Genomic DNA, 15541 nt, shown 5'->3' with positions numbered 1-15541 from the left:
TTACAAATAAAACAAAAGGCACGTAACACGTGGCTCCTAAAATGTGTAACAAGAACATAAAGTTCGCCGCGGTATCTCCGCAAACTAACATTACGAAAATCTCTCCCATGTAGGGTCAGGTATTGTGAAAAAAGCCAGCTATATCACAACAAACCTCTGGATGCCGGGCATTGCCGTTGTTGGCTGTACGTGACCCGAATGCCTACGCTCCAACTCACGGATACTTCAGAAATGTTTCCGTTGCGATACCCGATCTTTTCCGCGCAGAATGTGCCCTAAACACGGAAATATATACGAGTTAAGTACGTATACGCGGTTTCCCCAAATTTATAGGCGAATCGGCCGTAGATTCAGCATTCTTATGGCTTGGTTATATTAATAATGTTACGCGATATTGTCTCCTTTAATTCTCGTCTGGAAAAAAAATAAATTTTGGATGGCATTAAGAAGTTTTTGAAATGTGAATTGAATGTTAAAATTCATGAAATACAGAAGAATAAATGTATGATACTGAAACACAATATGGTTCAGACAGTTTTGCATTGATAGTATATATTTCAATTTGTAACTCTCAGTTACAGGGGATTTTCCGTTACTGGGAATTGGTAGGTTTTTTGTATCCAAATGTATATATGAAGCATACTTGATCTATTTTATACATACAACTTTATTAAAATACTAAATACTTAAATGAAACCGGTTGAAACTTTTTACTAACAAATAATGTAACTAAAAAATAATAAATATTGAAATTCTCCACAATATCAGGAGAAAACCAATGGACGCCATTATTTTTCTGAAATTATAACTTTAAATAAGTTTTTTCATGGATTTAGTAAATACTTCGTACAACCGGAGTACCTATTAATTCCATGAGTTTTTTACAAAAATGTCATTTTTGACATAAGTTTTTATTAAGTCACAGAGACCATATTGCATTCAATATGTGACAAAAACTCGTGAATTCGCAAAAAATAAGATAGTGCCAATACTAACGTCATTTTCATCATCGTCACAAATGTTAGAGAGACTTGACTCTTGACTCGGAGGTAGATACACTCCTTGTTTTTCACAGCTTTTCTTTGTGTTTTGCGTTTGTTTCCTTTGTCAGTTTTCTTTTTTCTATTCTCTGTTTTCCTTACTTTATTTGGCTTCTTACCTTTCAGCACTTCAAATGTTTCATTAAACTATCAAACTATTCTATTAAAAAAGGAGTAAGGAATTCCGATTCCTTACTCCTTTTTTTAATTTAATAGAACCTAAAATCAGGAAATAATTCTAGCCAAGTCGTAACGTAATACGAATAAAACAATACAACCATAGCTATTTTTGTTTCATACTTTTTGGAGAGCGATTTTCAGTAGTCGGGATTGGAATTTACTACTGATAATTTTTACTTTACAAAGAATAAAATTCCACTACACAAAACAGTAAAAATACAAAATACAGGACGATTAACATCGGAAGATCAGGTGCAAGTACTGATAAATTTATACTTATCTAATCTGATCTAATCTAATCTTTTTTTGTTTTCCAGAAATTTTATAAGAAAATAATATCTACAGGTGGAGATGTAAGTAGTGTAACCAAAACTTTAGAAGTAAGAAAAATCGTTTGTATTGATATTGTTTGGAATCGGGCCAAGATCTTTAAGTAAATTGTCTTTCAATTCTTGCTAAATGTAAAATCACAGAAGAGTTCGGTGACTCGACTTTCAACATTTCTGGAATATGACACTGAATGACTACTACCAAGTGAAGCTATATCAACTAAACTTTGCAGTAGTTTTAACATAAAGGCTATATAACAATACAGGTCGACTTTACTCGTCTTGATTTATCTGTGGATCTTCTTATAATTTTGTAACAGTCGTAAAATTGGATTATCCATCAAAGCGGAGTGGACATAACCCAAGTACAGAGGTGTAAAAGAGTTATTCCCACAAATTCCCGTAACTAGTGATAGCGAGGCACGGGCGTGCGACGGGACGTGTCCGGTGAATCAACGAGCGGGTCTTGTTCCCGCTGGACCTGCAAGATTCAGCCCAAGAGTAAGAAATGGACCACATTGACATGGCCATTTTGCCCCTCTAATAACTTTACACTACCTATTCTTGAAACTATATACAGTTTTGATCCAATGGCGACGTATAGATCTAAAGTTACTTTTTTCATCTTCAGTCCTGTACGTATGTAAAAATTAATTTTTCAAGTCAATTTAAGAGGCTCATTGTTATTGAATAAACTAAAAATCTTAAAATTGTTTATTTTTTGGAATTCGTAATATACTGGAAGAGTAGAACAAGGTTATCTATTTTGTTTTAGTTGATAAAATAGATAACCGTTTTGTTGACAGGCATGCGACTAATTGTGAAAACGAAAGCTGCGTTTGTTTTCATTCCTAGGAATTCAGGGCAGTAGTCAAAGTTTCAAAATTTATTTTTTCATTATTACAGCCCCGAACACAACTATAGGGGAAGATGAGAGAAAGTGTAGGTAATATAAATATATGAAGATGCTTTGTGTACATGGATCGGTGTCCGATAAATCCCACCACATACGGTCCAATTACGGTAGTTCAATGAGTACTGGACCAACGAACGCTCCGCTCGGCCGGGCAAAAACGGAAAACCATTTTACGCTCCATTGTGAAGAGGATTGGCAATTCCGTTCCCAGCTTACTCGACCATCGGCCGGCAACTTTACAGCATCTCTGATGTAACGAATGCCCCGATCGCACTGGATTGCCCTTCATTGCGATATGTTGCAAGGTAAACATTACTGCAGACTTGTGTGACCAATTCCTAGTAGATTGGTTGAAAACTAATCGTTTTCGTCTGGTGGTCCGTGGCAAATTTTTGCCAAGGAAAATAGCACCTTTATGATCTGCGTCCTTTTAGGTTACTCTCTCAACGATATTCTCACGTACAATAAGTACCTACTTAATTTCCTTCGCAGGGAATCAAACCTATATAGTTGACGGGCGTGGTGTCCACTACGCCACGGAGATCGACAATTAAATTTATTTTGCATCTGCCAAAGGATTAGCGTTTTTTGCCCGTAGCCCGCAATATACGCGCACAAAGCGCTTTAAACGACCTAAATTGGGGATATTCTTCGAACTATTATTTTATCTGCGATATCAATCACCGAATCGGCAAATGTGTCGAGTTATCGCGAACAGTTCTCGACCTAAACGACGGCCTATTTGAAATTCCAATTAGAAAGTTTTCTCATTTACTTGATTCAGGGCGTGGCGTAGCGTAGGGCCACAATCCTTGCTGATTAGCCCTGCTCTCGCCCTGCACCAGATTTAGAGGGTATGGTTTACCGCATAAACTAATCCTTGATTGAACCCCTTCCTATTTGCATTATGTATTTTTGCCCCGGGACGGATTTCGACGCACGAAAATCCATTTCAATATTAATAGTTTGTAACCTAAAATACTAGTGGCTCTCTGAGCTCTAGATCGTAGAAACGTTTTACAACGTATTTTTTAAAAATTGAACTCTTTAATAAAACCACTCAATCCCCATCGTTTATTTTGTCTTGAACTTTGGTCTCACAACAAAAGATTGTCATAAAGGAGATTTTTTGGTTAAGTACCAATTTTGGTAATACTTTACCAAAGCACCTAAACTTTGGCTTTAAGCACCTAAACGAAAGTTTCCTGTAGTTACAAAATTACAAAAAAAAAACAAATATAAGTATATCTACTTTTTTAAAATAACAAATAAGTAAAATATTTGTAAAATAATCTTCGAAATGGCGGTCGTAAAAATAAAACTAAATACACTATAGGTATTTATTTTCTGGAAGGCGACCTAGGTCGCCTTGCAGCGAACTCTAGACGCTCAAAGCTAATCAGTCGTGATGTCTTTGTAAACGAAATGAACTATTCATCTTTCGACAATGATGGTGAAAATATCCGTCTATAATGTCTGTGTATGTCATAATAGAAAATGAAAATCCTTTGTTATTTCGTTGTCACTACAAACACAAAATAGTCGTAAGAGCCATAAATTCCAAATTCAAAACTCTGTCATTTTCAAAAATTTCCAAAAAATGGCTCGACAATCGATTTTCATATGTTTTTCGAACCTGCTCCCAAAATCTCACGGGAATCGGTTGAGAAATGCGACCTCTAGAGGAGAACACACAGACATACAGAAGCACTTTTGGCCAAGCTGAGAACACACAGACATACGAAAGCACTTTTGGCCAATTATATTTCGCAATATTATATTCTCCATTTTTAAGCCTGTGACAATATTTTTAAAATGCTATAAAAATATAGGTACAGTAAACAGGATATCAAGCTAACCCATTTTATGGAAAATTCATCGCTATTACTATGCCGTTCAACTTCTAGCAGTCTTTCTTATTTTTGTACAGTTTGATGTGATGAATAACCAGCTTTAACCTTAAGTTTTTTTTCCGAATCAATGGGAAATTGCTACTATTATCTACCATGTATATGTTAATCCAGTTGAAGCCTGGATTAACACATTTAATCCCTATAAATTAGTAGTATTCAGCTTGTATAAACATGCAATATGTGCGCGCCACAATTCATCTACCTACCTATTCTCCCTCATAGCGATTGAATAAAGTGTACAGACATTTATAAATATTCATGCATAGAGCACACGCCCACATCATATACTCCAATTAATGTCGTAAAAGGCGACTAAAGTACAAGACAGCTGTTCAGCAACGGGATGACATCAGACTAGCAACCACTCGAAAAAATACACCGATTCATCTAAGTTTATGTAAGTTTAATTTTAAACAGTCCCCGAGCTTCAGAATACCACGGCCGCGAATGAAACCGAGACATCATAAACCAAGAGAGACACTATACCTTTATATAACACATCACCTATATTAATCTTTGGTAACAACAAACATATATTTACGCAATCTATCCAAATCTTGTTTATGTTTCGCTCTTCAGCTAAGAGTTACGTTACGAATACACACGACCGCCTCGTGTAAACTACACGTGGTTGGAACTAGTTGATGTTTAATCCTCAAGCGAAATTGCTAAATTTAACTATATTACATACAATATTATTATGTCAAGAGTTACAACATAGAACAAGTGTCTACGGAAGTTACTAGTTTCAGAATAAGAATATTTCCCAGCACTCTTAACACCTTTCAGGCTATCCCGCCTGTGAACAGGTCCCACATTTGAATCCTATTCGTGCCACACGAGTATGTATACCAGTCTTACTCATTTTTTTGAAAAATATTTACACAAATTTAAAACAAACAAAATAAATATATCAGATTGATTTGATTTACAAGAACTATGATTGTAATGCCACTTTTATTTCCTTCCATTCCCGTTTTTCACAACTTAGCTACCTTCCAACTAGTCAAATCAAAAGTAATATTATTTTTGACATTTTTGATGGTGTAGTCCAAATTGAGGGGAAAATCTTTCCATATACCCCACCTAATTATTATTATGTAAACCATAGCTAGATATCGTATTTTCTGCAGAATTTCCCACGCGGGTCAAATAAAAACTAATAGATATCAAAATCCGTTTCTATCCCTATATATGATAGTATTTGCTTTACCCGCCCGTATATTTTTCTTGCTAGCCTAACAAAAAAGAGAAAAATGTCCGGATCCGGATCACAGACAGTTCTGATAATAACAATAATATAAATAAGTGCTATATATAAATGTTTGGAAGATCGCCTCCACAAATAAATCAGAGATCCGGATATTACTGATTCAATATGCTACTGTGGCAGCGAAAAGTTATGTTTGGATCCCGAAGTTGTGAGTTTCTGTGCTTCCATCGGCTGAACCCGCGGCCAATTTATTCAAAAAGTATCGAGCGTGAACCAGACACGGAACTTATCCAGTTGAAAATTGAATTTATAAAAGTTCTTAGGGACAAATAGATACTTTATAGACTGTGAAAAGCAATTGACTTTCAATGGCATTCTTTAGAACTACTCGTACAAAGGAACTCGATGGAAATCTGCGTTTTCAGTCTTATTGTTTGATGTTTATTTCTAAGGTACGGAGTCTTATTAAACAATGCACTATTTAGAGTACCAGAAATATTCCTGGTGCGATTCGAGGAATAAATAATTAAAATTCGTCCTCCTAAGATATTTATTTATTTATAATACCACTTTTTTAGAATAGATATTTTGAAAAAAGAAACCTATTATTTTATGGTGTCTGTAACATATTAAAAATCGTATTTAGTGATAGAAAAAATTTTCTCATTTTTTATGGACGAGTGGCCGGTAGACTTTACTCATCCCATGTTTTGCACTGGTATTAATAAACCATTGTACACATGTACATTTTTTTACTAAACCAAAGCGAGGTTTTATATGAGGGTTGCGTGTCATGACATAAATTTATAAACAATCGAGCAGAGTGGGACACGAGCATGACCCATGCAATAGAACCACTAGACGTCTATCCAAGCTGTGTAATTACTGCAGCGGCCGGTCCTGACGTATATGATCTCAACCCGCGTCGAATATGTCCATTCCAATTAAATCCCGACTCTGCGGGAATGGGTTCACAAGAGAACCTTTACCCGGCGTCCTAGGTTAGCGGCTTAACGCTCCGCTACATTGCTCTCTTATATCAATCCGTTGTTGTGCAAGGTAGGTTGACTATGCACGCGCCAATTTTTTGAACATGATCATTACAAATATGGGTTGATGGAATCAGCCTAAGATATTGAACAAACTTATTCTGAAAAAAGTGATTCGAACTACACAAATTGTCCATCATTGTCCAATATTATTTATTTTCAAATGGATCCCCAATCAGTGATCAATGAGTGGATGATTCACAAGCATTCATGTTCAAATCAATCTGATCTAAGGATCAGTAGATAGATCCAAAAAACAATGGGTCTACAGGTAAATACACATATACATGTAACATTTGATTTGACGTATCTCGCTGCGTTATTGACGCGTTTTTCGTTCATCTAGGACGCAGGTTATTCATTAAACGTACAAACCATACTCCAATTGGAGTTTCATTCCGCAGACATTGAATGGGAGTGTCAATTTATTTTTGAAGCCTCATTTACTTTCTGTATGTTCGTTCCTATCGCATTTTATTGGGGAATTTACGGGAGAAAATTAAATTTAATTAACGCCATCTAATACTATACGGAACAATTTTAAATCATTTTTATTAACAACTAGTTTTATGTTATCCATTCGTTTACTTTTTCGATGTGAATTAACAAAACCTACAAAACAAAACTATCAAATCATGATATAATACTAAATTAATTTATTCTGGGCCAGATATTGTGATTGGCAATTTAATCTTCTCGGAAATTTTCGTTCTCGTTCTAATTGAAATTGGAGATAAGTCTTATTGAAGGTTTTGTAAGTTTTACTGGGGCCAAACTAATTGCGAAGCTTTCACTATATGTCAACTTTGCCATATCTGAACGCAGACTTTACAACTCAATTTATTTAAAAAACAGCGCTCGAAATCAATTTATTACAGACAACTGTTATAAATTTGCAACCCTGTTTAGTCCAGTCATTTGTATGTTAGTTTTCGACTAGACAAGACTGGGTAAGTTTTGGTAATATTGTTATTCAAGAAAGAAACGCACAATCCATCACTACTCACTAATCTGACTTGAGCTGAAGCTGAATCACTAGCTTCAGTTGTACTAGTCAACTAAATCAACAGCATTAACTTGAAACTGCGCAAAACAACATTTTATTTATATATACGACACTTAATTTCAAAGTAGACTGGTGCGAATCCTGAAAATGACAAACTTAATTTTGAATAAAACAACGGAAACGCTTTAAGTAACGGCATGTGTGACACATTCTTTTCTAACATTTATCGCTTCCTGGTGTCGCGAGTTCCATTTGTCTTTCCGGTCTGCTCCAGTATATTCCCCGTAGAGTTTCCAAAGTGAGTTTAGTGCGCGCGCGATAAGATAGAATAAGCCCCCTACTCGTATGTCATGAGTTCCTTCCTCACTGTAACTTACCTTACCATTCAAACACAATTTCCTTTGATATCAAATGTACTAAAGAAAACGTAAACAATTACATATAAACGACAGTGATACGACACCACCATCATAACTGGAGATGTGGTGTGCAGAGCAGTTATAAAAGTAGATGTGGATACACATAACAATATAAGTTATGTCAAAATTCATTATTTAGATGATAATTTGTTAGACGTAAAATACCAGTCTACTACATAGTCCCTCGAGGATTCCGATGTTTCACATGTAACTTTATAGGGATAAAGATACAAAATCCATCCTTATCCTTACATATTATAAAACCAAGTTTACTGCCGCGTCTGTCTGTCTGGGCAACAGCTAGTTCTAACATAAATATGCTTACATTACGTAATAGCTTTTCTAAAAAATTCTTCCAGCTATCAGTATTTACGAACAAAACCAAGGTTCAAGTATGATGAATTTCTTTGAACCTTTCCAAAAACATAACATTTCATGAAAACAATTCATCTACATTAGGCATATAATGGCAAGTATTCAAATCTTCATTTATCTTTGTTTTTTGACGCTCACGTCATCCAACTCCATCAATTCATAATACATATACAAAGTACACAATAATACACTTTAAAAATCAGAGCACAATATTATAACTGTAACATTAATTTTATTTGCAATATCAAGATATAAATAAAACAAGGGCCCATTTTCAACAGGTAATAAGATCCGACGACAAGGATCGCATTATCGCGAACACAAAATCCCGAAAGTGCCTGATTTATTAGGATAAACGAACTACCTTGCCGCTCAACGATATTATATTGCAAAAGCGAGTTAAATATATTTTATTCATATTAAAGCCGATTACTTTCGTTAGTCAAGAGACATATATAATACATGTTATATGGAGTTTTATATCAAGATCTATTACGTATTTTCAACATTCAAAAATGTATGACAGTGACGTCCTGGTCCATTTCATAAATATATGTAACTTAAAACGCTTTCATATATATGGAAATGGATTATCACGGATATGACATTTATCTAGATTAAAATATTCGTCGAAATCGTTAGAACCACAGCTGAAATTAAAATTACAAACAAACAACAAAATTGCTCACTTAATTTATTTTTGCAAAATTTGTTTCGTGGTGCAACGAAAGACTAAGTGAAAATGAAAATCAATTGGTATAAATTCTTTGCTAAACATAAAATCTAAAACTTCCTGTGGCATAAATATAGCAATTTATCACATGAAAATATGAATTCGAGTTGCGAGAGAAAAATGTTTAGCACGAGATGAGACGACGCGCACACCTGCGATCGTTGACAACTTTTCAACATCCGACGGAGACATTTAAACTTTAAAGGCAGTGTCAAATGGGACGTGTATACGTAGGCTTTCTTACGCTTTCCAACTTAGCTTGGAGTATTATTTATATCTAGCCTTTGCCCTCGGCTTCGCCTGCGTGAATTTCCCACCATGTCCTTCTCTGTACTTCAAAAAATGTATGATTTATTTTTTTAATAAGATTGGTTAAGTAGATAAAGCGTCAAGAGGTAACTAACAAACTTACTTTGGCATTTATAATGTTAGTCAGGATATTGCGAAAATCTTTCATGTTAGAGAGATCACATCACTAGAGCACTACGCATGATGAAACCGTTTAAATCCCACTGTACCCCCGAGGGCTTGGAGGGTCCGCGACGAGAAGCACAACTATGATTCAGGTATTTTGAAAATTAGCGTGAAAATATTTAATGATATATTTTCTAAATAGTTAATATATTTTTTTGATAATTTAACAGAAGTAAAATTTTAAAGTAAGATATAGAGGTAGACTAGTAGGTCTTGAACAAGAACCTTCAAATAACTTAGTTACCCAATTCAGTACGAATAGAACCAACCAACAACATTTCAAATTTAGCATTTACTACAAACTGTAATTGTACTACGAGTGGATTTTGGGAATTAGTCAACCTTTCACTTTTCACCTGTCTGGGCTTATAGTTTTGTTTGTTAGTTCATAGACGTCTAACAGAACTAATTTATACGAGTATATACCAGCTGTTGCCTTAGCCCCGCCCGCGGCAGCCTATGTTTAACCTCGGGTCATTAACTATTTAGGCGGTTTATTCATGAAAGCGTAACAGACAGATCGCATTTTTATAATATTATTATGGATATACTCGATTCCTATCCAAACTAATGTTATAAATGCGTATATGAAAAAATTACAAGTGAGTTTGTGTGTTACCTTTTCATACATTATCTACACAACTAATCCTCTTCAAATTTCGCAAAAATCACTAGATGGGATGTTTTGTTGAAACATTCGCAATAAGCGCTTCCCAGTTACTTCATTAGTCAACATATACCTATTGGAGCCCAGGGCTGAAATCTCTTTTTCTTCTTCCTTTTTTACAATACAAAGCGAAGAAAAAAGAGTGAAGAAGAAGTGGAACTTTGTACCCTGAATTCTCAAACCATTATGACGACACAAAAACCAGCACTTTTTGGGTTTGCCAGGTCCAAGGACAGGCCAGGACCAAGCCGGAACGTCATCGTTGCCGGTATTCCTACAGTTTGTGCGTAACTAAGTATATCGTCAGAGAGGACCAATAACAGTATCACATGAAATACTTGTAAACAATAATAAACAGACAAGTTGCATGGTGGGCAATTCGGGAATAAAGCATCTGAGTTTTTCCCGGTTACTTCCTATCCATAGGTTATCTATTTTTTTCTCCTCTTTCGTATTGGAACAAAGTTCATGAATGTCAAATTCAAGTTTTTTATTTATTTTGTATTCAAGTTGTAATGAGATACGCAGTATTATATGTAGGAAAATATTATTAGTAAGTAGGAATAATAAAATCGTTGTAGTTAGTTGAAATTTTATTTGCAGTTAAAACATTTACGCCTGCCGGTAAGTGAACGAACATTGTACAATTTCCCGACTCCAAACTGCGGCCAGACATAAAATAAAATTTATGGCTCGATTAAGACCCTCTGAAGGGTAACCGCAAAAGTGCTATGCCGTCACTCAGTTAACCACCAATGCCAATAAAATTAAACAACATCTTTCTCAGTATTAAGGTTTGGAGGTCTTTTCATGCTTGATATGTTATTTTTTTCTAAATAAATACTTTTCTAATAATTACTTTTACGTGGTCCAGACTATTATTTAATCTGCATCATACACAAAATATTAGTATCTCTAAGCCTTACTTTTATTTAATGTTTCACAATTTTTCCGAACCAGATACTTGCTCTTAGATGGAGGTCGAAAAAGTCATGTTAAATGCCTTTAGACGACTTAACCAACAATTTTATAAGAGTGTTAGCAAATGTCACACTCGGTATAATATAGAAGCAAGTCATAACATAAGATTCTGTTTTTAATTTTCATATTTTCTTACGATTTAACTCAATCACACTATGTATATTCTGATGACATTGAAATAGTAAATTTGTATACGATGAAGATCTTTGAGATTTCATGAATGTAGTTTTCCTTAAACGGTACAATTTTCTCAAAGTGGCAGAGAGAAAAATCCAATAGGTAGGTACATATTTGACGTCTTTGCTTGGCAGAATTATAGGTTAGCGCGCAGTAAGTTAAATTGAATACCTAAGCTTGCGACGAAGATTTAGCAAATACTGGAATCTGTTGGGAACGATCGGGGAGTTTTAAGAAAATCCATCGGCTTCATGGCTCTCCTCCGTGATTTGCTGCCAAGCTAAGAGTTTATAAAAATCTACAGAAATTCAATTATTTTCAGCGAAGTTTATTTAGTTTCTTTGCTTTGTTTGTAATCTTCTTCATTGAATTGATAATGAAAAAAGAACTTCGTCCACTTTGAAAGCAAAATATATTTAAGTATTACAAGTTTGACCATTGGACAATACTTGGTCTTCAGTGAGATGAAAGAACAACCAATGTTTGCAATAAAACAAAATCTAATGCAAAGAACATTATGCATTATGAGTTGACTTGAGGTCACAAAGAGGAAAGGTCCCACTCCGATTCGTTACTTCAACAGAACAAAAGTAAATGAGAATTGTCCTTAATTGGAATTGTACGTAAATGAGTCTTGAGGCGCGTTCTTGCCGGTTGAACGTCCGTGCCGCATCTCAGTTGAATAAACTGTGATGATTTCATTTAAATTAATTCTGCTTAGTAGCGAGTGCCGGGAAGGAGCCTCATTGAGACATTGAGTCGTTTGTACCCTCTGCACTTATTCACTTCTTACAAATGGTAATAACTTTATTGACTTCTTCGCCTTATTGAGTCGCGCTCTGCGATTCTGCAGGGTTTGATTGAAAAAGAGGCTCTTTGATGTGACCTCGCGTCTGTTCTAAAAATAATGGCTTTTTTATTGGACACAGTTAAATGTACTTAACATTGGAACGTTCACGGGAATAAGACAATTTAAGATAATTTCTGAGAGTAAAATGCAAATTACGTAACATTGAATGACGTGGGATTTTATTACGTCTGGAATCTTATTATTTACTCTCGTGTGTTTTAGAGGCAAACATTGAAGATTCCACAAACATAACACTGATTGAAACCACTCACTAGCGAGACAATAAGGTAAACAAGGATTTAGCTTGGTGTCTAGTTAGTGTTACATTTTGAAACACTAATGTTTTCCTGTTTGTCTAAACATTAGAGAGTTTTATAAAAACATGATTGACTTCAATAGTTTCATTAATTCATATCAAAAAAATATTTATACTATTTTCTGTGGTTTTAACAATTTCTTGGGCTATTAGATAGCTTTTATCTTTCTTCTCCCTGACGTGGTCTACGATAAATACATTCAGTGTTTGAAAGCCTAGCTTAATTTATTTTTTATTCGTTATATGTTATTCGTTATGTGTCAGTTACCAAAGTAGATAAACAAAATAGATTATAATATACCCAAATAGTCGCTACTGTTATTTAATTATATATAATGTGCTAATCCTTGTTCAGAATGCATTGTTGTTTCTAATGAATTTTGGTGTGGAGTTCTTTAAAAGATTTTAATGTTGATTGATTTTTATTTTCCCAATGGAAATATACATTTCCTTTTCAAGAAAATTTTCTTCTTCAATTTTTCTATGACAAAATTTGTTGAAAAAAATGTTAGCATTGCAAAAATTGAGACAGGATCAACTAAATAAATCTAAGTTAAAATGAAAATGAGATAACATTTTAACTTCGGCAGCAACAATGAGACGATAACGAGGCATTTAGTATTCGAGGCACGTTCGGCGATCCACCTGCTTTTCATATCACGACAATTGCGACCCCAAGTCTCTCGGCTCCAGTGACGTAGCTAGATGAGGGCCCGGGCCCAGGGCCGCGAAAGGGCCACATTTTTATTCGATTAGGCAATATTCATAACACTTACACGCACAAGCTTTTATTTCGATTCAACTGTCCCGATGGTTTTCTGTAATCTTGCAAGTTAAATTTCCTACAGAATTGAAATGTTTTACGTCTGCATAGTTTCCATGAGAATGCCTCCTTTCCATTTCAACATTATGATGTACTGCACTATCATGATTTTTTGTCACATGTTTTACAATAATTTACTTTAAGTTAATTTTACTACGGCCTCCAAAGCGCAGATGGAAACTAAGCTGCATCGCAAGAAACTCCACTGCGCGGCATTTTCTCAAAATATGTCAATTTACAAATATACCTTAAGTAAAAGAATTTAATTTTAAATATATATAATTTTCGCTTAGATAGCCTAATAAGGGTGGGGCGTGGATATTTTTGTACAAGGGTCTTTTGTTATGTACTCATCATTTCTTGATATAAAAAGATTACCCCGATCTTTTTCGCCCCAGGACATGTGATTATCTAGCTACGCCACTGCTCGGCTCTCGGCGGAATGACGATCCTCGTCTATGAGAATCAATTGTGGAGAACGAGGGCCGACCAGGGACATTCCAATTCCATTAATAGCTTCCGTTGGCGCAGGATTGTATCTCCAATTTCATCTTTCATTCCACAAGTACGTAAGTAAATGAAGGCTGGCAATTTGAACACACAGTGAAGAAAAGCTTGTCCGTTCTCCTATGTATGAAGAAAGTTAGTTTGTAGCAATGGAATAACGTATTGACGCGATTCTTTTGTATAATAGATGAAAGCTCATTAATGACCTCTGGATTAATATTATACTATAACTGATTTATTTTTATTCAAATTACGTTTTTACTCAGACCTTTCTCAAAACTTATTTTCATCCACTTACCATTTCATAAGCCAGAAGAAGCGCTCTTACTTAAAAAAATATTTTCCAAGTATCCTTACATATTATAAAACTAAGTCCTCTGCTACATCTCTCTGTCACGTACACGAATTTTCGTATGGTTTTCACCAACAGATAATGTGACTCCTAAGGAAAATTTAGGTGTTTAATTTATGTTTTTAGGCGAGCGAAGCCGGGATAAGCCGCTCGTATATTTTTAAAGCATATAACAGCACATAACTCTCTCTTCTGGCAAAATGTACCCTATCTACTGTCAAAAGTTTGATACAGAATTGATTGGTATTGAATTGGTACACCGTCGTCACTACTCAAGTCTGCACCTGGAGCTCACCTTCGTCAGAAATGACGCGGGTCAAATATATTTGTCACTTCCAACTGTGTAACGCATGTACGTAAAAAATTGGACAACACTGTTCCTATACTACCTCTGAAATATCGATAAAACTTTCTTACAGACGCCATGTCGGAGCATGAAGTGTGAAAAATTGTTTCAGCCAATGACTTATATTTCCTTGTCCAATTTATTTCTTGTATTATTAAAGGATTGTTTTCATGGTTTAGACGAAAATTGAAGAACTTGTAGAACAAAAGATGCCTTGATGTTTTCGAATTTTGATATTGTTAGTCAAATTATAAAGTGGATATTCAAACATATGAGGTCGATGATATGCTCCTGATTGATAAAACAAATAGTCGACCGGAGCTCCCTTCCCGCTTTAGTTACTTAATTGATCTGCCAATTAAGTGCCCGTGTAACATGTACCTGTACCTTTTGTGATGAGTTTACAATACTTACTTGAACGCGATGAAAGTAAATACTTTGTAATTAATTGAATCCAATAGAATTCATTCGATTAATTACTCCAATAACGAGGGTGTAATTAAAATATCTGAATAGATATTAAAAGGATGTGCTTATATATGTTTTTGACTTATATCGTGGTATAATGGTAAATTAATTAAGATTTAATTAGAACATTCTATGTTTTAGCGAAAGACTATGACATATCGAAATGGTTATAAAAAATAGGTCGTTTGATCCCCAATATTTGTCCAAGTATAACTAAAATTTAAAATATCCCTTCTTCTCCTACCAAACCACGGTTTTCACTAATGGATTTAATTTCAGAAAACTGTCTGTTTATTACTGTAAAGAAAGACGGGAGCAGACTGTGATCTTCACTGCGCCGGCGCAGCGACACGTCTGCTGCGAGTGCACTGGACCGCGCAATATGACGCAAGATTCGGTTCAATACC

At 35.0% G+C, this 15541-nt stretch overlaps 1 protein-coding gene across 2 annotated transcripts in view; it reads left to right on the top strand.

Moving 5' to 3' along the window:
* The window catches only part of LOC128676377 (histidine-rich glycoprotein-like), a 37645-nt gene that overhangs the window by 19120 nt on the left and 2984 nt on the right, over window positions 1-15541 (top strand). The window contains exon 1 of one of the 2 annotated variants that reach the window (XM_053756464.2): window positions 13817-14026. The exons of the other annotated variant lie outside the window; for it this stretch is intronic. Within the exon in view, the coding sequence (XP_053612439.1) occupies window positions 13920-14026 (107 nt within the window). The 5' untranslated portion in view covers window positions 13817-13919. Of the gene's footprint in view, window positions 1-13816; window positions 14027-15541 lie in introns of those variants that run through there. 2 annotated transcript variants of the gene reach the window in all.

The sequence above is a fragment of the Plodia interpunctella genome, chromosome 16, assembly GCF_027563975.2.
Source record: "Plodia interpunctella isolate USDA-ARS_2022_Savannah chromosome 16, ilPloInte3.2, whole genome shotgun sequence".
NCBI lineage: Eukaryota > Metazoa > Arthropoda > Insecta > Lepidoptera > Pyralidae > Plodia > Plodia interpunctella.
Note: the sequence above shows the minus strand (reverse complement) of the source record. Positions and strands in the feature narration are given on the sequence as shown.